A 23,601-nucleotide genomic window follows, 5' to 3' on the forward strand; every position below is an offset into this window, starting at 1 on the left:
TCAAAGTTATGGGGAGAAGTCTGAAGATGGAGTTGAGAGGAATAGTAAATTAGCCATGATGGAATGGCAGGGCAGACCTGACGGGCTGAATAGCCTCATTCTGCTCCTTTGTCTCATGGTTTTATCATCTTACGGTTTTTGCAATCACCTCCGCTGCTGGCAATTCCAAAATGAATCTCTCCGGGTCATCAACCAGGTCACCCAGTGCGACCTCCTTTATATCGGTGAGACCCTACAGAGATTGCGGGACTGCTGTTGTCGAGCACCTTCGCTCCGCCTTCCACATCTCCAGTGACCAACTACTCCCCATTTCCATTCCACCATGTTGGTCCATTACTTCCTCTACTGCCATGATGAGGCCACTCTCAGGTTGGAGAAGCAACACCTCATATTCTGTCTGCGTAGCCTCCTACCTGACCACATGAACATTCATTTCTTTAACTAGAAGTAATCTCCACCCTCCCCCTTCTCTCTTTTCCCATTCCCCATTCTGGCTTTCTCTCCTCCTCTCTCTGGTGCCCCTCCTTCCCTTTCTCCCACAGTCTACTCTCCTCTCCTATCAGACTCCTTGTTCTTCAGCCCTTTACCTCTTCCACCTATCACCTCCCCGCCTCCTCCCCCAACCTACGCCCCACCTGGCTGCACCTATCACTTGCCAGCTTGTACTTCCTCCCCTCCCCTGACACCATCTTATTCTTTATTCTTGCCCCTTCTTTTCCAGTGCTGATGCAGGGTCTCGGCTAGAAACAGCGATTGTTTATTTACCTTCCATTGCTGCTGCTTGATCTGCTGAGTTTCTCCAGCAAAGTGTGTGTGTGTGTTGCTCAACATCCCAACATCTGCAGAATTTCTTTGTATCAATGATCAGTTTAATTGTACTGTTTCGCCCTGAAATGAAGTTGGCAGCACTGATGTGACTTAATCTCTGGTTGGCCGTTAATAAAGAAAAAAAACTCAATGCCAAATACTATTCGCTGTGCTTAAAAAGTACCCTGTGCTGTCTCTCTTCTGAACAGAAGCAGCATAAATGCAAAAAGTACATTTGCATTTTTTTTAAAACACTCTGGTGTCAATGCCACACATTAGGGATTAGAAACATGACAGGAAATCCAATAAATAAACAGCGTACAATATGCTGTGGGTATCTGGTGTCTTTTTAGCAATAGCTGTAAAGAGAAGGCAAGCATCTGCTCTCACAGCTGCGATGGCATGCTGCACGCAGTATTGCCTGCTAGATGGACATCTTTTTTTTGTTTAATATGCTATAACCTCAGGATTTTGCAGTTCTTTATCCGTGAGATGAATTCCCTCATAAAGCTGAGTCAGGGGAGACCCACTAGACACCACACTATTGGCAAAAGGAATCGGCTGAGAAAGAAATTTTACTTCACAGAATATTATAATTTATTTATATATACACATATATGTTGTACAATTTGTCTTTTACACGCTGGTTGTCAAACGTTATGGGGAGAAGGCAGGAGGGTGGGGTTGAGAGGGATAATAAATCAGCATGATGGAATGATGGAACCAATTCGATGGGCTGAATGGCCTAATTCTGCTCCTAAGTCTTATGGGTTGCTGCAGCTGCATGATAGCTATTTTGAAGGATAAGCTGCTGATAACGGGCTACTTCTCTGTGTATCTGCTTCTTATGTTTTGTCACTTTTTAGTTCTGTTTCTTTTTCTTAAATTCTATTCTATTTCTTCACTTTTCCCTACATGCCTGCAGAGATTAGCATAATGCTTTACAGTACACGCGACTTGGGTTCAATTCGCACTGCTGCCTGTAAGGATTTTGTATGTTCTCCCTGTGACCACACGGGTTTCCTCTGGGTGCTCTGCAACCCCCCAGATGCTCCGGTTTCCTCCCACAGTTGATAGGCTAATTGGTAAATTGTTCTGTGCTTTGGCTGGGATTAAATCAGGGGATTGATGGGCAGCGCAGCTTGAAGGATCGGAAGGGTCCAATCTGAGCTGTATCTCCTTCATCAATCAATCAATCAGTACATCCATGTTCGTCCATCATCGTCGTTAATGAAGACCTCGACACCATAGATGGTGTCGAGACTACCGCATGATTTGGATTTAAGTGAGGGAGAGTTGCACAGCATCAGCCTCACTCTCTCTTCCCAATTCCCACCTGGATCCAGAGTCTAGACGGCTGGAGATGGGACTAGGCACAGTGGATGACCAGGACATCTTCTGTGTCTTGTCCTGCTCTACACGTTCCACAACGCTTGCAGAGACCACCTTCTTGACCGTTGGACCTTCCATAGGTCTCGTCCGCTCAATCCGCTGGAGTCTGTCTTCACGTGCTGGGATAGACAACTCCCTATCTCACTGAGGGTTTGAGACCCGTCAGCTACCCTCACCTGGTTTAGCGGGCTTGTCGAAGCCGTTACCCGGGGTGTGGCCGCTGTCGCATGCAAACAGCTACGAGGAGCCACAAGTGAGAGCTGAGTGCCAGGTGGAGACCAAAGGTGGACTAACTGCCTTGAAAAGGATGCGACATGTTCCCCCACCAGTGGTGCTACCCCTCCCTGACACTCCATACACCCCAATCAGTACATAAATAAATAACTAAACACATACATACACACATAATCTCAGGGTAGGGTGTGGTAACATATGCGTACTTTGATAATAAATTTATTTTGGCTTTGACTTAGAATCCAGTGCTGGATTGAGCAATGGGTTTGTGTAGAGCTTCAACTTACTTGCCTCATACAAAATTTGAATTGTTGTAGTCAGGCCATGAGATGGTGGTTTAATTGAAAGAATTCCACCAGAATTAACTTTTAAGATCTTGTCTTATCTCCCTTTTCCAGTATTTTCTAGTTATATTTTGAGCTTCCTAAACAGGAGAAGATCTGCAGATGCTGGAAATCCGAGCAACACACACGAAATGCCGGAAGAACTTAGCAGGCCTGGCAGCATCTATGGAAAAGGAGCACAGTTGACGCTTTGGGCCGAAAGCCATCGGCAAGACTAGGGAAAAAGGGCTGAGGAGTAGATTTATAAGGTGGGGGGAGGGGAAGAGAACCACCAGGTGAGAGGTGAAACCTGGAGAGGGAGAGATGAAATAAAGAGCTGGGAAGTTGATTGGTGCGGTGGTAGCAGGTTTGGGTGAGCACGTGGTCGAAGAGTCGGGGAGCAGTGAGAGAGGATTTCGCTGAACCCCTGTCGAAGGGAAGATTTAAACTTCTTCAGGGTTGTCATCCCTGGAAGAACTTCACAGTGCAGTAATCCAATCACAAACAAGAGAAAATTTGTAGATGCTGGAAATCTGAGCAACACACTCAAAATGCTGAAGGAACTCAGCAGGCCAGGCAGCATCAATGGAAAAGAGTACAGTCAACGTTCCGGGCCAGAACCCTTCCTAAACATATTATTCCCTCTCTTTTGAAATGTGTACTCCTTGAAGCTTTTGTGCAATGTCACAGGTTAGTTTAAGTGAAGAGGCTACAGGTGATTAGGTGTACAGTTACATATGTAATACATTAACAGCAAATTACCACCAGAACTTTCACTGTAGACATAGAATGCAATAATATGCATTCAGTGTCCACTTTATTAGGTACTTTCCTTACCTAATAAACTGGCCACTGAGTGTGTGTTCATGGTCTTCTGCTGCTGTAGCCCATCCACTTCATGGTTTGATATGTTAACACCAGAAGGCCATAAGATATAGGAGCAGAAGCAGGCCATTCGGCCCATCGAGTCTGCTCCGCCATTCAATCATGGGCTGATCCAATTCTTCCAGTCATCCCCACTCCCCTGCCTTTTCCCCATACCCTTTGATGCCCTGGCTAATCAAGAACTTATCTATCTCTTCCTTAAATGCACCCAATGATTGGCCTCCACAGCTGCTCATGGCAACAAGTTCCACAGATTTAACACTCTCTGACTAAAGTAATTTCTCCGCATCTCTATTCTAAATGGACATCCTTCAATACTGAAGTCATGCCCTCTTGTCCTAGACTCCCCTATCACGGGAAATAAATTTGCCATATCTATGTTTGCCATATCTTTGCCATATGTTGTGCATTCAGAGTGCTCTTCTGCACATCAGTGTTATAACATGAGGTTACTTGAGTTATTGTCACCTTCCTGTTGGCTTGAACAACTATTCTGGCCATTCTCCTCTGACCTCACATTAGTGAGGCATTTTTGCCCTCAGAAATGCCCCTCACTGGATGTTTCATTTTGTTGTTATGCACCATTATATATAAACTCTTAGAAACTATTGTACTTGAAAACCCCAGGAGATTAATAGTTTCTGATATACTCAAATCATCCCGTGTGGCACCAACAATCATTCCATGGTCATAATCACTTCAATCACGTTTCTTCCCCGTTCTGACGTTCGGTCCGAACAACAACTGAATCTCTTGACCATTTCTGCATGCTTTTTGCTGCCACAGGATGGGCTGATTAGATATTTACATTAATGAAATGGTGTACAGGTGTACCTAATAAAGTGGCCACTGAGTGCAAGTCTATTTAAGAAAAGTGGTGGTAGATTGGAGATACGTCTCTACCAAAGGAGGTGTAAGTCGCTCCTTCCCACCGTTATCCTGCAGGTCACCCTTGGGCAAGGTGTACCACCTGCTTAGACCCCCCCCCCACCCACCGACTGGCAGGATCATGTGAAGCCATGGGAGCAGGTGGTGGATGGTCATATGAGCAGCTGATGCTTATCATAAGTTCTGGTTATGCGACCACTGACGCCAGGCAGACAATCTCTGAAGAGTATTGATAATGGCTGGGGTCACCCATGTTGTAAAGACACTGCCCAGAAGAAGGCAATGGCAAACCACTTCGGGAGAAAACTTTACTGAAAGCAATCGTGATCGTGGAAAGACCATGATCCCCATGTATTATGACATGGCGTATAACAAACGAACTTAAGAGAAAATCTGAAAACAGCTACTAGTAATTCCAGCAACTTTGGAATCTTGATGATTAAACTGAAATTGTTCCATCTATAAGGAATAGTGCAGTGTACTGATTGAACTATCTTCCAATGTGTTTAATCCCTATTAGCGGCCGCCTGAGTCCTGTAATTACATTAATTTGAGGAAACAGTCAGTTTGAATATCCTACTAATTTTCCCCTAAGTGTGGAGGTGGCTCTGTTTCAGATTTACAGACCGAAGAAACACATTGAATGGTCTTTGAGTTCATCTCATTGTCAATGTCAAGAAAACAGCGGTTTCTAATTGAGCTGACAGTTTTCAATAACTCAACACTAATTCTCTCATTGCTTGCATTTTATCAGCTGCTTCCTAATGTGAAACTGTTGACAAATTGGTGCGTTGTCTCATTAAAAATGGAAGGTTGAATGGTGTAGTTAAATTAACACTTATTTTAATGAACTACTAAGTTTGTTTTACTTCATTTGTGTGTTTTCTTGTTAGCTGCCCTACTCAGTCACATATCTGTAAATTAGATGCATTTCTAGAGCAGATTGTAAATGTTTGGGAAAGAGTCGTCTCTCCCTGTTAGCGAAGACTTTTGAAAAATTGAGTCATAGACGAGTGCAGCATGGAAATAGGATCTTCAGCCCAACTGATCCTGTGGTGGCAGAGTCTAAGAGCAGAGGACACAGCCTCAGGAGAGAGGGATGTCCTTTTAGAATGGAGATGAAGAGGAATTTCTTTAGCCAGAGGGTGGAGAATCTGTGAAATTCTTTGCCATAGGTGGCTGCGGAGCCCAAGTCATTGGCTGCTCCGGCCTATGGTCAGGCCACACTTAGATCCCCTCCAGTTCGCCTACCAGCCCCGACTAGGAGTTGAGGATGCCATCGTCTACCTGCTGAACCGTATCTACGCCCACCTGGATAAGCCAGCGAGCACTGTGAGGGTCATGTTTTTTGACTTTTCCAATGCGTTCAACACCATCCGCCCTGCTCTGCTGGGGGAGAAGCTGACAGCGATGCAGGTGGATGCTTCCCTGGTGTCATGGATTCTTGATTACCTGACTGGCAGACCACAGTACGTGTGCTTGCAACACTGTGATCAGCAGCACTGGGGCTCCACAGGGGACTGTCTTGTCTCCCTTTCTCTTCACCATTTACACCCCGGACTTCAATTACTGCACGGAGTCTTGTCATCTTCAGAAGTTTTCTGATGACTCTGCCATAGTTGGATGCATCAGCAAGGGAGATGAGGCTGAGAACAGGGCTACGGTAGGAAACTTTGTCACATGCTGTGAGCAGAATTATCTGCAGCTTAATGTGAAAAAGACTAAGGAGCTGGTGGTAGACCTGAGGAGAGCTAAGGTACCGGTGACCCCTGTTCCCATCCAGGGGGTCAGTGTGGACATGGTGGAGGATTACAAATACCTGGGGATACGAATTGACAATAAACTGGACTGGTCAAAGAACACTGAGGCTGTCTACAAGAAGGGTCAGAGCCGTCTCTATTTCCAGAGGAGACTGAGGTCCTTTAACATCTGCCGGACGATGCTGAGGATGTTCTACAAGTCTGTGGTGGCCAGTGCGACCAAGTTTGCTATTGTGTGCTGGGGCAGCAGGCTGAGTGTAGCAGACACCAACAGAATCAACAAACTCATTCGTAAGGCCAGTGATGTTGTGGGGATGGAACTGGACTCTCTGACTGTGGTGTCTGAAAAGAGGATACCGTCCAAGTTGCATGCCATCTTGGACAATGTCTCCCATCCACTACATAATGTACTGGGTGGGCACAGGAGTACATTCAGCCAGAGACTCATTCCACCGAGATGCAGCACTGAGCATCATAGGAAGTCATTCCTGCCTGTGGCCATCAAACTTTACAACTCCTCCCTTGGAGGGTCAGACACCCTGAACCAATAGGCTGGTCCTAGACTTATTTCCTGGCATAATTTACATATTACTATTTAACTATTTATGGTGCAACTGTAACGAAAACCAATTTCCCCCGGGATCAATAAAGTATGACTATGACTATATTTAAGGCAGAGGTTGATTGATTCTTGATTGGTCAGGGCATGAAGGGATACAGGAGATTGGGGCTGAGGGGGAAAGTTGATCGGCCATGATGAAATGGAGCAGAGTTGGTGGGCCAAATGGCCTAAATTTGCTCCTATATCTTATGGACTTATGGTATTGGTTTATTATTGTTACGTGTATCGAGATACTGTCAAAAGCCTTTGTTTGCATGCTTTTCAGACAGATCGTAAGTACACGGAGGTAGTAAAAAAGGGAAAAAAAACAGAATATAGTATTACAATTATGAGAGAGTGCAGTGCAGATAGACAAATAAAGTGTAAGGGTCACCATGATGTGGATTGGGAGATCAAGAGTTTATCTTTTTGTTTAGGAGTGGTCCATTAATGGATCTGACAACAGTGAGATAAAAGCTTCCCCTGAGTCTGGTGGTTCAGAGCATGGAAGATAAAACAGTGCAGCACAGTACAGACCCTTCAGCCCACAATGTTGTGCTGACCTTACAACCTACTCTAAGGTCAATATAACCTTTACCTCCTACATAGCCCTCCATTTTTCTATCATCCATGTGCCTATCTAAAAGTTTCTTAAATATCCCTAATGTGTCTGAGGAGAAGATGATGACGTGACGCAGCACGCGCGGCTGTTCCGAATTGATATCGTATCTGTGAAGTAGGATGCCGTGCACAATCCTGATTTGATGGAGACAGACGTGAAGAAGCACGGAGGAACATCCGGAGTAACTTCTGAAATGCCCGTTTTGCTGCTGCTGCTACTGTGCGATCGAGAATCTCCGGAGGGGAAGGCCCCAAATCCTCGGCCTTGCCTGTTGCCTGTTGCCGGTTGCCGGGGCTGGGGTCGAAGCGCTCGGCGGAGATGGTGCTCGGTGCGTCGGTGTCGGGGAGCTGGTCAGAGGCTCGGAGTTTTCGGAGTCGGACTGTGGTCAGATGCTTCCAGGATGCTGCATCAGCAAGTTTGCGGCGCTGGAGGTTTACCATCTGCGTGAGATGATGGGACTTTCGAGAGACTTTGAGACTGAACCGTGCCCATGGTCTGTTCTTATCAAATTACGGTATTGCTTTGCACTGTTGTAACTATATGTTATAATTATGTGTTTTTCAGTCTTGGTTTGTCTTGTGTTTCTGTGATATCATTCTGGAAAAACATTGTATCACTTCTTAATGCATGCATTACTAAATGACAATAAAAGAGGACTGCGTGTCCTCATAATCTAATCTAATCTAATAACACCACCCTTACAGCACACCCACCACTCTGTGTAAAAAAAACTTACCTCCGACATCCCTCCTTTACTTACATCCAACCGCCTTAAAATTATGCCTTCTTATATTAGCCATGTTCGCCAAGGGAAAAACTCTCTGGTTATCCACTTGATCTGTGCCTTGTGCACCTCTATCAAGTCACATTTTATCCTCCTTCACTCCAAGTGTACTTAAGCTTTTGTGCCTCCAACCAGCAGAAGTGGGAATGACCAGGGTGGGAGGGAGTTCTTGATTATGTCGGCTGCTTTGCCAAGGCAGCAAGAAGTGTAGGCTGAGTCAGTGGAAAGGGGGCTGGACTGCATGATGGACTGGGCTGTATTCACAACTCTACAATTTCTTGTCAGTCTTCGAAAGGGCAGTTGCCATTCCAAGATTAGTTAGTATTCTTCCTTTGGTGCATCTGTGAAAATCAGTAAGAGCGTTTTTGTAGGAAGAATGAAGGGGGAGAGTAAAAATTGCTCTAATTGAGATGCAGGAAGAGAGGGGCCTCAGAATATGTGTGTATCTATCAATGAAATTGGTCATGAGGGTTGAGAAAACAGTTAATACGGCATGCACAGTTCCCGGCTTTATCAGTATAGACGTGGAGAACAAATTCGAGAAAGTTATTCCGAACCTTTATAAACACTGCCCCAGCCTTAACTGGATATAACATTCAATTCTGCTGGCCTCATTGTAGGACAGATGTGAAGGGATTAGAAATGGTCCAGAAAGGATTCTTGAGAATTGTTTCTTGCATGATGACTGCAGCTTTGAGGAATAATTAGAGAGGTTAGGCCTGTTCTCTGTGGAAAAGTTGTGGGGAGATTTGACAGAAATATATAAAATGGCGAAGGACTTGGATAGAGAGAATAGTGGCAACCCACACAAAATGTTGGAGAAACTCAGCAGGCCAGGCAGCATCTATGGAAAAAAGTACAGTCGATGTTTCGGGCCGGGACCCTTCAGCAGGACTGGAGAAGAAAAGATGAGGAGTAGATTTGAAAAGTAGGGGGATGGAAGAGAGAAGCACCAGGCGATGGGTGAAACCTGGAGGGGGAGGGATGAAGCAAAGAGCTAGGAAATTGATTGGTGCAAGAGACAGAAGGCCATGGAAGAAAGAAAAAAGGAAGAGGGGGGAAAGGAGCACCAGAGAGAGGCGATGGGCGGGAAAGGAGATAACATGAGAGAGGGACAAGAGGATGGGAAATTGTGAAGGTGGGGGAGGCGTTACTGGAAGTTTGAGGAATCGATGTTCATGCCATCAGGTTGGAGGTTACCCAAACGTAATAGGAGATGTTGTTCCTCCAACCTAAGTGTGGCCTTATCCCGACAGAGGAGGAGACCATGGATTGACAGATCGGAATGGGAATGGGAAGTGGAATTAAAATGGGCAGCCACTGAGAGATCCCGCTTGTTCTGGCAAAGATGCTTGGTGAAGTGGTCTCCCAATCTACGTCGGGTCTCACCGATATACAAGAGTCCACACCGGGAGCACCAAACTCAATATATGACCCCAGCAGACTCACAGGTGAAGTGTTGCCTCACCTGGAAGGACTATTTGGGGCCCTGAATGCTAGTGAGGGAGGAGGCGTAGGGGCAGGTGTAGAGCTTGTTCCGCTTGCAAGCATAAGTGCCAGGAGGGAGATCAGTGGGGTGGTATGAATGAATGAACAAGGGAGTCACATAGCGAGCGATCCCTGCGGAAAGCAGAAAGTTGCGGGGGAGGGAAAGATGTATTTGGTGGTGGAATCCAGTTGGAGGTGGGGGAAGTTTCGGAGAATTATGTGCTGGGCATGGAGGCTGACGGAGTGGTAGGGGAGGACAAGAGGAACCCTATCCCTGGTAGAGTGGCGGGAGGATGGGGTAAGAGCAGACGTGTGTGAAATGGAAGAGATGCTGTTGAGGGCAGTTTTGATGGTGGAGGACATCTCCTTCATTCTGGAATGAAAAGCCTCATCCTGAGAGCAGATGCGGTGGAGATGGAGGAATTGAGAGAAGGGGATGGCGTTTTTACAAGTAGCATGGTAAGGCAAGGTATAGTCCAGGTAGCTGTGAGAATCCGTAGACATCTTCCATTTCACGCATGTCTGCTCTTACCCCATCCTTCTGCCATGCTACCAGGGATAGAGTTCCGCTTCGCCACCTTCTTGAGGCACTGCCTTTTGAAATTACAGCTGTAAAACAGAAGAGAAGGAATTAAAAGTGACACAGGGTAAAATTTTTTCAGAGAGTGCTTGGGATCTGGAAAGCAGTCACTGCAGATGTGGCTGAGGCAAGTTCAGTTATGACCTTCAAGAGGAATTTAGTTAAATATATATCGTGAAGAAAGATTTGCAAGCCTAAGTGACAGTGAATTGTAGAAATCCAGCGCAGGATTGATGGACTGAATGGCCTCTTTCTGTACAATAACCACTCAATAACCATGACGGTCTCTGCTCAAAGATTTCTTTTTATTATTGAGATACAGCATAGAATGGGCCTCTATGGCCCTTCGAGGCTCACCGCTGAGCAACCTTGATTTAACCCAAGCCTAATCATGGGACAATTTAACAATGGCCAATTAACCTACTGACCGATACGTCTTTGGACTATGGGAGGAAACCGGAGCACCTGGAGGAAACCCATGTGGGCACAGGGAGAACGTACAAACTCCTTGCAGGCAGTGACGGGTATTGAACCCAGGTCACTAGTACTGTAAAGTGTTGTGCTAACCACTACGCAACCGTGCCGCGCCAAGATATAACTAGACAGAGAGGGATGCCCAGACAGGACGGTGTAAGTGCCTATCACTCCAACAGAAAATCATAAAGTGGCTTGTGTCTGGCTTGAACTCACATGAATCAGGTTTAATATCACTGGCATGTTTCGTGAAATTTGTTAGCTTTGCAGCAGCATTACAATGCAATATATGATAATAGAGAGAAAAAAGAAAATTGTGAACTAAGTAGTGCAAAAAAAATAGGAAATAAAAAATATTGAGGAGGTGATCATGGGTTCAATGCACATTCAGAAATTGAATGGCAGAGAGGAAGAAGCTGTTCCTGAATCACTGACTGTGTGCCTTCGGACTTGGGTACCTCCTTCCTGATGGTAGCAATGAAAAGAGGGCACGTTCTGGGTGGTGGGGGTCCTTAATGATGGACACCGCCTTTCCGAGACACTGTTCCATGAAGATGTCCTGGATACTATGGAGGCTCGTGCCCATGATGGGACTGACTAATTTTACAACTCTCTGCAGCTTACTTTGATCCTGTGCAGTAGGCCCCCCCAGCCCATACCAGACGGTGGTGCATCCCCCTAATAGTCCCTGATTGGTAACATGATCTTAAGCAGAACAAGAAAAAGTTTCAGAATCGTTCATCAAAAGCGTCTCCTAATCTCTTCATGTTTCATTACTATGTGCAGAATGGAGCACTTAATAAAAATTTCACATTTGTGTTGCATTATTAAATACCTTTGTCCTCATCTGACGATATTGTACAAGATTGAATAGGAAAATGATCACTGTATCACTTTGCCTTGATTATTCTTCTCATTTGTTATTTAAATAATGTAATATTTCTTTGCTTTTTCCCCAGGTGATTACCCTGGAGGGATGGGTGGATATTATGTATTATGTTATGGACGCGCATTCTTTTTACAATTTTATATATTTTATACTGCTTATAATAGTAAGTATGTCTCATTTAAGGCTTTAAATCTTTCTGCTTTTTGAAATAGTGACAATTGGTATACTTCTGTCCAAAATATGACTTGGGATGATAAAGTTTAGTTTTTGAATACTGTTAGAAACTATAAACTTAGAGTGATGTTCAGTGACTTTTGATTTATGTATAATAAATAATTAGTTTAATTTTAAAGGACTGCTAAGTTTTTAAATTTTTTATGCATAAGTTGTTGGGGCAGATATAAAGTAGGTTATTTGCCGATTGAAAAGTACATTTCAAGGATACTGAAATTGAATTGAGAGATGTTACAGAGTTAGACATGGCATTAAGACAGGCCTTCAGCCCAATTAGTCCGCTGTGAAGGCCAAGTTATTGGGTGCATTTAAACCAGGGTTTCAAAAATTCAAAGGTTCATTTTATTGTCAAAGTATACATGGTCGATGCAACTCTGATATTCACCTTCTCCAGATAGCCAGGAAATACAGAAAGACCATGGGAGTTGTTGAAAGAAGAGACATCAACTTCACCCCCCACCCCACCCCACCACACGAAAAAGAGAAAAGCAGAACTCACAAATTCCAAAATCCTCCACCCCTCCCTCACAGAAAAAAACAGTGACAATAGCATCAAATCCCTCTCCCCTCCCTTTTTTATTCCATAGGCCAATACCATTAAGTAAGGGGGAACCCTTGTTTAAAGAAGAGGTTGATGAGTACTTAATTAGTAAGGATGTCAAAGGTTATGGGGAGTAGACAAGAGAATGGTGATGAGAGGGAAAATAAATCAGTCATGATTGAATGGTGGAGCAGATTAGACAGGCCAAATGGTCTTATTCTGTTCAAGTGTCTTATGATCTTATGTTAACTGTGTTGGTCAGAAACTTAGTCCCTTTTTTGCCCCATAGACGTCGAAGTCACTCCCATCCATGCACTGATCTGTATGGATTTTAAAAGTTGCTAATGTGTCCATCTCAACCTCTGCTTCTGACAGCTCATTCCAATTACCCACCACCTTTGGTGAAAATAAGCTGCCTCGATGTCCCTTTCAAATCTCCTGCCTCTGATCTTAAACCAATGCCCTCTTTTCAAAGATTCAAAGTACATTTATTATCAAAGTATCTATGCCGTATACAAGTCTGAGATTTGCCTTCCTGCAGTCAAACAGGAAACAAGGATTTTCCGGAGAAAAGAGATGACGTGCTTTTCCCCTGTCTGTGCCCCAAATGATCTAATATACCTCTATCGGGTTGCCCAGCAATTTCCGACGTCCCTGCGAATAAGTCACATACTGCTGCCCACTTCCATGCTTGCCAACATTTCATGCTGAAGTTAAATTTATTTATTTATTAAGATAGAGTCTGGAATAGGCCTTTCAAGCCACGCTGCCCAGCAATCCCCCTATTTAATCCTGGCCGAATCGCGGGACAATTTACAATGAGCAACTAACTACCAACAGGTACGTCTTTGGACTGTGGGAGGAAATCAGAGCACCCGGAGGAAACCCACAGTGCTATGGGGAGAACGTACAAACTCCTTTCAGACAAGCAGCAGGAATTGAATCCAGATTGCCTGTGCTGTACTATACCGCTAACCATTGCACCTCCATATGTGTTGTGTTTTAAAATATATGTGTTGCTTAGTGAAATTAATTACAGTTCACATTTTAGTGCATCAATGTGGCCACGTGGTATAAATATCATTACTAGTGACAGAATCATTACAGCATAGAAAATGGCCCTTTGGCTCATCCTGTCCATGCAGAACTTCAAGTACTCATTTACAATAACCATATTGATTGGCCCTTGGTGACTCAAGTGCTTGGCTTCCCCCACAGTTCTCTCATGTTGTGTGAAACATAGAAACATCGAAAAACTACAGCGCAATACAGGCCCTTCGGCCCACAATGCTGTGCTAAACGTACTTACTTTAGAAGTTACCTAGGGTTACCCATAGCCCTCTATTTTTCTAAGCACCATGTGCCTGTCCAGGAGCCTCTTAGAGACTCTATCGTATCCACTTCCACCACCGTGGCTAGCAGCCCATTCCACGCATTCACCACTCTCTGTGTGATAAAAAATACCTCTGACCAGTTTCAGCTTCTAACCGGTTTCTGGATTAAAGAAGCTTCCTCCCCATATGCACTCTAAGCTGGTTACCCCTTACGCTGAACTTCTGCTCTGGGGAAAACTTTACCCCGTCTCTACCCCCTCATCATTTTCCATCAGGTTCCCCCTCAGCCTCCTCTACTTCAAGGAAAACAAACCCAATTTCCCCAGTCTTCATAACTAAAATGTCCCAGCCCAGAACATATCCTAGTGAATGTCCTTTCCACTCTCACCCCTTCAGGAGCCTTGCATTCTGTGGCAAGTTTCGGAATCACAACATTGCAAAGCTTTCCACCATTATTGTCACCATGACATATACTACTAATTCTCAGGTTCAGATTTAGATTTAGTCAATGCATGTATATCGAAGCATACAGTGAAATGCGTCGTTTGCATTACAACCACCTAAGGATGTGCTGGGGGCAGCCCACAAGTGTTGCCACACATTCTGCTGCCAACATAGCATGCCCACATTGCTGGGAGGAACAACACAGAATACTAGAAGCATTAAAGCAACGACAGCGAACCAAGCCCTGTTCCTCCTTCTCTCGCACCCACACACTCACCTACACAGTTCTCTATCCCCAGGACAGGTCGAGTCACCAATGAGCTCATGGAGTCACAGACACTGGGCCTTGACTTCACCGGCGGACTCGCAGAGATATGTAGACTTGGGGTTCCAGCTACTGGGCCTCGAATGGACCTCCAAACATTTTGCTGCGTTCACCGAGCTTCCTTTAGTAAATGTGCCATTTATTGTCCAGTTTCCAGGATCTCAGAGACACGAAGTATCATTCTATATCTTGTGCATGGATAGCAGCCAACTAACTTTGGGCAAAAGTGCCAGAAGCATACAGAAATAGATCAGCATCATTCTCATCACCAGTTCTTTGGGGAGATGAACAGATGCTCTGGCTACTGTTAAGTGAATGTAGGGATTCATTTGTACTGATAAGTGAACCAAAACATTTTTAAATGAAAACCAGAGCATCACACTTTATGAGATAGCAACCTGACTAAACAGAAAACATATTAATGGGAAAATAACTCGTATGTCAGTTTGAATTAGTTAAGGCAAAGGTTTTCATTCTATTGGCAATCAATACCAGGCCGATATAATTAAAATTATACATTTTATGAACTGATGTATGAAATAGTTCCTCTATTTACTCAACAGTCAATGAAAGCAATTTTCTAGCTTAGAATTCAATTCTAGTAAAAAAACACAAGTTCAATGTGCTGAGTCAGAAATTCAAAATTTAATATTTGTTCAATTAAATTCTATGTTTTGAAATTTTATAATGAGCCTTTTTATGTATAGAATGTGTCTTGCAGAGAGACTAAAATTGCATTTTTCTGTGATGGTTGCAATAAGTTTTAAGTACTTGCTATTAAAATATATCATGAATTTGTACTGCAAATGTAGAAAGGCCAAGAAAGTGTGGATGTGGAGAGGATGTTTCCTGTGGTGGGGGAGTCCAGGACCAGAGGGCACAGCCTCAGAGTACAGGAATGTCCATTTAGAACAGAGATGAAGAGGAATTTCTGCAATCAGAAAGTGGTAAATCATTGCCACAGATGGTCATGGAAGTCAAGTCATCTGGTATATTTAAAGCGGATGTTGATAGGTTCTTGATTTGTGAGAGTATCAAAGGTTACGGGGAGAAGACAGGAGAATGGGGTTGAGAGGAATAATAAATCAGCCGTGGAGGACCAGGTTCAATGGGCTGAATGGCCTAATGCTGCTCTTTTGTCTTATGGTTGCATTTTCTGCAACTTTAGGTGTCATTCTGCATCAGTAGGGGAAAGGTAAGCCTAGATTTTAACTTCAGTGACATGCAACTTGGGCTGATCCTTTGCTGTTTAGTTGGCCTGGGCATGGAAATTTGCAGTAATCTGAGATTTGTTTGTGGAATTTTTCTTCAGGATTTTGAAAGAGCAGGAAAGCAACTGTAGACCTCTTTACCTAGTCGAATTGAAACCTCTATATTGTAAAATATAGGTGAAGTGGTGGAACAGGAAAACCTTAGATGCTGGAAATACCCGGCCTAAGCCTTTGGCAAATCTTCACTCTTTCCCTATCTTCACTGTAATTTTATGCCCCTATATTTATTCTAGCAATATTCATAGAGTCCTACAAGAGCAGCAATTAAAATCCATGATTTTTATCATACTTATTCTATACTGATTACCATTTTCTCATTCTTTAAAGTAGTTTGAGATATGTTCACCTATCTTAGTGTCCAAATTTTATTCCTTCACAGGACACAGGCATTGGGTATATTTAAAGCAGAGTTTGGAAGGTTCTCGATTAGACAGGGTGTTAAAGTTTATCGTTAGAAAGCAGGAGAATGGGATGGAGAGGGATATTAAATCAGCCATGACAGAATGAGGGAGCAGACTTGATGGGTTGAATGGCCTAATTCTGCTTCTATGTCTTATAGTCTTATTCTGGCCAGGCTGGCATTAATTACCTAGTTTGGGAAAGTAGGGAGAATAATATAAAAGTTTGGTGTAAATTAGATTAGATTATGAAGACACGCAGTCCTCTTTTATTGTCATTTAGTAATACATGCATTAAGAAATGATACATTATTTCCTCTGGCGTGATATCACAAAACACAGGACAGACCAAGACTGAAAAAACTAACAAAACCACATAATTATAACATATAGTTCCAACAGTGCAACAATCCCATAACCCAATGAAGAACAGTCCATGAGCACAGTAAAAAGTTCAAAGTCTCTCAGATGTCCCACATCTCACGCAGGCGGGAGAAGGAAGAAAAACTCTCCCTGCCAAGCCTGACCACAATCCAACTCTGAGTCATCCGAAAACTTCGAACCTCCGATCAGTTCTCCGACACCGAGTACCGAGCACCATCTCTATCCGAACGATTTGACCTCAATTTCGGTCGCCAACAGCAGGCAAAGCCGGGGATTTTGAGGCCTTCTCTCCAGAAGATTCTCGATTGCCCAGTAACAACAGCAGCGATTCTGCGTTTCAGAAATTTCTCCAGATGTTCCTCGGTGCTTTCACGTCCGTCTCCATCGTGCTTGACGGTCAGTACAGATTAACTGGGCTGAATGGCCTGTTCCCGTGCTGTCTGAATTTATGACGCTAAGTTCTTTTGAACAGCTGGCGATGAGATTCCCTTCTTGAACGCCTCTGAGCATGTGGTGTAACTTGCTGCGGCCATTTCAGAGACTCACCTGTTAAGAGTCAAACACATCAGCTCAGCTCAGCATCGTAGATCTCCTTTCCCATCCAAGGACATTAATAAACCTGATGCGTTTTTACAAGAAACTTGTCATTTCATGATCCTATTAGTGTTCCTGTCTTTTTGGACTATTTTCAATTAAGCAAGTGAACTCAATGAACACCCAATTTCTGCCCCCCGATTCGGAATCAGAATCAGATTCATCATCGCTGATATATGTCCTGGAACTTGTTGTTTTGTGGCAGCAGTACAGTGCAAGACATAAAAAAAACTATGTTACAATAAGATTTTATTTTAAAAGGTAGTGCAAAAAGAAAGCAAAATGTGAGGCCTCACCTTCTTCCCAAACCCCCACCTTTTTATTTTGTCATCTTCCCCCTGCTCTTCCAGTCTGGAAAAAGGGTCTCGGCCCAAAGCGTCAACTGTTTATTCATTTCCATAGAAGCTGCCTGACCTGCTGAGTTCCTCCAGCATTTTGTGTGCGTTACTTTGGATTTCCTGCATCTGCAGAATTTGTCATGTTCACAAAAAGTGCGATGGTATTCATGGGTTCGTGAGTCCACTCAGAAATATAGTGGAGGGGAAGAAGCTGTTCCTAAAACATTGGATGTGTGTCTTCAGGCTCCAGTACCCTTTCCCGGAATGAGAAGAGGGCATATACTGAGTGCTTTGGATTCTTAATGATGGATGCCACCTTCTTGAGGCCTTGCCTTTTGAAGATATCCTTGATGGTGGAGAGGCTTGTACACATGAGTTTATAACCCTCTGCATTTTTTTCCTATTCTGTGCATGGCCCCCTCCATACCAGATGGTGGTGTAACCAGTCAGCATGCTCTCTATGGTACATCTGTAGAAATTTATTAGTCTTTTCTGACATGCTAAATTTTCTCAAACTCCTAATGAAATATAGCCTTTGGTGTGCCTTCTCTGTAATTGTATCAACGTGCTGGGCCTAGGATAGTTCCTCTGAGATGCTATCACCCAAGAGCTTGAAGTTGCTCACCCTTCCCTTGTCCCTTGTTTGATCATGAAGCAAATGGCTCTGCCATTGTAGTTATACCTACACTTCCACTCTAGAATTTCTTCATTATGCTCCTTGCCTCTTTTACAAAGCTCCATAAAACTTGGTTCTTTGTTGAAGCATTTGGACATGGTGGTGCCATTTTAATCAATTAATGTTTATAAACTCTTCTTGAGCTTCCAGCTGGGTACGGGTATCAATTTTAAACTGCATTTCGATGACAAACTCTGCCACCTTCATCAGTGATGATGCCTGGGCACGTCCAGTCCGGTGGTATTTATACCCCTGTCATCTGTCCCTCCTGATTGGCTAGCCCTCATCGAATCAGGTTTTTGCTGTCCCACCTGGTTTTATTTGAATGACTTTCTTCACCAGGTGGTCCTAAAACCCAAACCGATACATCTCCTGTGCTCCTTGATGCAGGTTTCCACCGTGCATCCCTGCTGGCCGATATACGCTGCTCCGTATTCACAGGGAATCCTGTAAACGCCAGCCATCCTGAGAACCAGGGGGTGTATCCATTTGGATTACCTGGAGAAATCGGCAGTAGCAGAACACTGCATCCACAATGGCCATAGGAATGACTTTGACGGCACAATACTGCTGTGCCACACCAATGGCTTTTGGGACCGCTTAGTGAAGGAAGCCACGAAGTAAAATGAGAGAAAAAGAATTTTAACAAAGATGTAAGTCTCGCTTTAAGTAACAACTGGAATTCAATTGTAAACAAGGTGGGACTGCAGAGACCTGATTGGATGAGGACTAACCAATCAGGACGGACAGACGATATCGGTATAAACTGTTGAGGCCAGTTCATTGGCTATGTTTAAGAGGGAGTTAGATATGGCCCTTGTGGCTACAGGGGTCAGGGGGTATGGAGGGAAGGCTGGGGCGGGGTTCTGAGTTGGATGATCAGCCATGATCATAATAAATGGCGGTGCAGGCTCGAAGGGCCGAATGGCCTACTCCTGCACCTATTTTCTATGTTTCTATGTTTCTAAATACCAGCGGACTAGGCATGCCCAGGCATCATCCCTGATGAAGATGGCAGAGTTTCCCATTGAAACGTTGGCTAAAATCAATGCCTGGCTGGAAGCCCGAGAAGAGTTTATTTGTCATATACGCCAGGAAAGCACTAGATCCTTTTTCAGTTAATGTTTGTTGCCAAATCTCTTGCGAACAGCCTTAGGTTTACCATTCTAATAGCAGTGCTTAAATTAAAGTTTTTCTAAGAGAGAGCACAGCAACTTTCTTCCCCAGCTTTCAAGGGACTGCAAACTCCCAGTGTAATAGGATGAGAGGGCCCATTGTAGTAATATATGTTCAGTGACCATTTTTTAGGTACACCTGTACATTAGATTAGATTAGATTATGAGGACACGCAGTCCTCTTTTATTGTCATTTAGTAATGCATGCATTAAGAAATGATACAATATTCCTCTGGTGTGATATCACAGAAACACAGGACAGACCAAGACTGAAAAACTAACAAAAACCACATAATTATAACATATAGTTACAACACTGCAACAATACCATAACTTGATGAAGAACAGGCCATGGCACAGTAAAAAAGTTCAAAGTCTCTCAAAAGTCCCACATCTCACGCAGACGGGAGAAGGAAGAAAACTCTCCCTGCCATGCCCGACCACAGTCCGACTCTGAGTTGTCCGAAAACTTTGAGCTCCGATCAGCCCTCCGACACCAAGTATCAAGCACCATTTCTGCCGAGCGCTTCGACCTCAGCCTCAGCCGCCAGCAGCAGGCAAAGCCGGGGATTTTGGGTCCTTCCCTCCGGAGATTCTCGATCGCACAGGAGCAGCGGCAGCAAACTGGGCATTTCAGAAATTTCTCCAGATGTTCCTCTGCTTCTCACGTCTGTCTCCATCAAATCAGAATTGTGCACAGCATCCTACTTACAGATACGATATCATTTCACCGGAGAGCTGCGCGCGCTTCTCCTCCCGCCTCATCAGCTTGTTAATACAAATACCTAATCAGTCAATTATGTGTCAGCAAATCAATACATAAAACATGGTCTCAAGGTTCAAACAACAGGAATTCTGCAGATGCTGGAAATTCAAGCAACACACATCAAAGTTGCTGTGAACGCAGCAGGCCAGGCAGCATCTCTAGGAAGAGGTGCAGTCGACGTTTCAGGCCGAGACCCTTCGTCAGGACTAACTGAAGGAAGAGTGAGTAAGGGATTTGAAAGTTGGAGGGGGAGGGGGAGATCCAAAATGATAGGAGAAGACAGGAGGGGGAGGGATGGAGCCAAGAGCTGGACAGGTGATAGGCAAAAGGGATATGAGAGGATCATGGGACAGGAGGTCCAGGAAGAAAGACAAGGGGGGGGAACCAGAGGATGGGCAAGGGGTATATTCAGAGGGACAGAGGGAGAAAAAAGAGAGTGAGAGAAAGAATGTGTGTATAAAAATAAGTAACAGATGGGGTACGAGGGGGAGGTGGGGCATTAGCGGAAGTTAGAGAAGCTGATGTTCATGCCATCAGGTTGGAGGCTACCCAGACGGAATATAAGGTGTTGTTCCTCCAACCTGAGTATGGCTTCATCTTTACAGTAGAGGAGGCTGTGGATAGACATGTCAGAATGGGAATGGGATGTGGAATTAAAATGTGTGGCCACTGGGAGATCCTGCTTTCTCTGGCGGACAGAGCGTAGATGTTCAGCAAAGCGGTCTCCCAGTCTGCTTCGGGTTTCGCCAATATATAAAAGGCCACATTGGGAGCACCGGACGCAGTATATCACCCCAGCTGACTCACAGGTGAAGTGTTGCCTCACCTGGAAGGACTGTTTGGGGCCCTGAATGGTGGTAAGGGAGGAAGTGTAAGGGCATGTGTAGCACTTGTCTAAAGGTTCAGTTGTTGTTCAGACGAAACATCAGAATGGGGAAGGAATGTGTTCTAAATGACTTTGACCGTGGAATGATTGTTGGTGCCAGATGGGATGGTTTGAGTATCTCAGAAACTGCTGATCTCCTGGGATTTTCACTTACATCAGTACCTAGAGTTTACAAAGAATGGTGAGAAAAATAGTGAAAACATCCAGTGAGTGCAGTTCTCCAGGCATAAATTCCTTGATAATTAGGGAGGGCATAGGAGAATGGCCAGACTGTCCAAGCTGAGAAGTTGACAATCATTTAAACAACCGCGCATTGCAACAGTGATATGCAGAAGAGCATATCTGAACACTTAACATCTCAAAGTTGAAGAAGATCACACCGGGTTCCACTCGTGTACCTAATAAAGTGGCCACTGAGTCTATAATCTGAAAAAGGTGTTAAAGCTTTAAAGACACCATTTTGAATGTAAGAAATCACAACCTTCCCTCATAATGTCGATGATGCCACCAAGACAGATTTGGCAACTTTGAAGAAAATGTCGCCCAAATGGCTACACTTGAACTGGTGGCCAGCTTTTTATCGGAAGTTTGTGGAAAAAGGCATCAAGCAATATTCAATATGTGTTTCCTATCCCTCAAACCCACTGAGAAAATTGTAGTATGATTGTTATTCAAGCAAAGATGAAATTCAAAGCCACAATATTCCTGTGTACTGAGAAAGGAAAATCATTTCTGTCCAGTGTGCATAATGGAAGACCCAGCTTTTGCAAGCCGTGAGAACAACAATCACTAAGGAAAGAGAATGTTTTCACCCAAGATTTGCTCAAAGAACAATGCTGTGCTGTTGAAAATTGTCTTAAATTGGAGTAGAGCAATTTTGTACACATTTCTGAGTGACTTAGTGCCCATTTGTGAATATATCTCGAAGACACAGGATACTACAGATATGGAATGGGGAGCAAGCTAACACACTGCTGGAGAAGCCATTTTACTGATAATTCATCTCGTGTTATTTATTTTGCTGATGATCTGAGGTTTGACTTGTTGTTTGGCCAATTTAAGCACCAGGCCAGATTGAAAAGATCAGGGTGTTGGGGTCAGAGGAGAGGGATGGGCTGGTGTTCAGCGAGGTTTACCCATCTCTGCACTGAACTGAGGCTGTGTCCTGCAACTAATCAGCTGTAAATAGTTCATGGCTGTGAACTCGCATTCACGAACTTCAATTCTGAATGTTATTTGCTTCCTTTTATTGTTTGAATAATAGTGGGTGTTTCACAGTTTTCTTTTTATTATGGGTTCCATTAGGTTTCTTTGGCTTGTAGCTGCCTGTAAGGAGATGAATCTCAAAAATACCTTGATAGTAATTGTACTTTGAACTTTGAGGATGAGAAAATCTGCAGGTGCTGTAAATTCAAGCAACAAACACAAACATACTGGAGAAACAGTCCACGTTTCAGGCCTAGGCCTTCATCACAACTGGAAACCCTACGGTGCTCCTTAACCTTCCCTTTCTTCCATGATTTTCTACCATCTCCTATCAGATTCCCTCTTCTCCAGCCCTTTATCTCTTTCACCTGTCACAGACATCCTACCCTGCAAAAACTCATTTCAGAGAGGTAACACCATCAATTTGCGGGAGACTCCCAGAACCTCTGGGAGAGGTGGGATGTCTGCAATAGAGTAGCTCCTTAGCAGCTAGCCAGCTAGTTTAAATAATGTTAACTATGCTAATGAACGAATGACACCTGTTAAACTCACCTCAACATGTCCTTTACAGTCTTAACCCACCATGGGCAATAGAAAAGTCACTGTTGTAAACAGTGCAGCGAGCAACACTGTCATTATTTTTGACCCCTATTAGGCAGGGGTACACTTTAGTGTAGTCTGGGGTGACGTACGTTTTATATTTTCTTTTTTGGAACACTCTTCCATGGTGCACTCTCTCTCTCTCTCACACCCTCGCTCTCTCACTCTCTCTCTCTCTCTCTCTCTCGTGGTCGCTCTCGAGCTCACTCTCTCACTCTCTCTTGCTCTCTCTCTCTTGCTCGCTCTCAAAAAAATTGATTTCCGGGATATTGTATATAATTTGTGGGCATCAGGGAGCCACTATTAATATGCAGGAGACTCCCGAAACTTCCGGGAGAAGTGGGATGTCTGCCTGTCAGCTTCACAGCTCTTTACTTCACCCCTTCCCCTCTCCCGGTTTCACCTATCACCTACCACCTTGTACTTCTTCCACCCCTCCCCCACCGTCTTGCTCTAAATTCTCTTTTTCCAGTCCGGATGAAGGGTACCAGCCTGAAACGTTGACTGTTTATTCTTTTCCACAGATGCTGCTTGACTGCTGAACTCCTCCATTTTGTTTGAGTTTTGGACATAGTTTGAGAGATTTTGTTCTGTCTGGCATTATCTTCTGCTATAGATTGTTTCCAAAATGATGTCAACAGTGGCGTAACATGCAAATTTCATATTTTGTGAGCTTTACAGCCTCATTGGTCTAAAAGGGAA

At 44.1% G+C, this 23,601-nt stretch overlaps 1 protein-coding gene across 2 annotated transcripts in view; it reads left to right on the forward strand.

The window, feature by feature from the left end:
- Positions 1-23,601, forward strand: part of cacna1ha (calcium channel, voltage-dependent, T type, alpha 1H subunit a) — a 647,795-nt gene that overhangs the window by 384,176 nt on the left and 240,018 nt on the right. Inside the window, exon 8 of one of the 2 annotated variants that reach the window (XM_063059307.1) lies at positions 11,798-11,890. The exons of the other annotated variant lie outside the window; for it this stretch is intronic. Within the exon in view, the coding sequence (XP_062915377.1) occupies positions 11,798-11,890 (93 nt within the window). The remainder of the gene's footprint in view (positions 1-11,797; positions 11,891-23,601) is intronic. 2 annotated transcript variants of the gene reach the window in all.

Source organism: Mobula hypostoma, chromosome 9, assembly GCF_963921235.1.
Source record: "Mobula hypostoma chromosome 9, sMobHyp1.1, whole genome shotgun sequence".
NCBI classification, from domain to species: Eukaryota; Metazoa; Chordata; class Chondrichthyes; order Myliobatiformes; family Myliobatidae; genus Mobula; species Mobula hypostoma.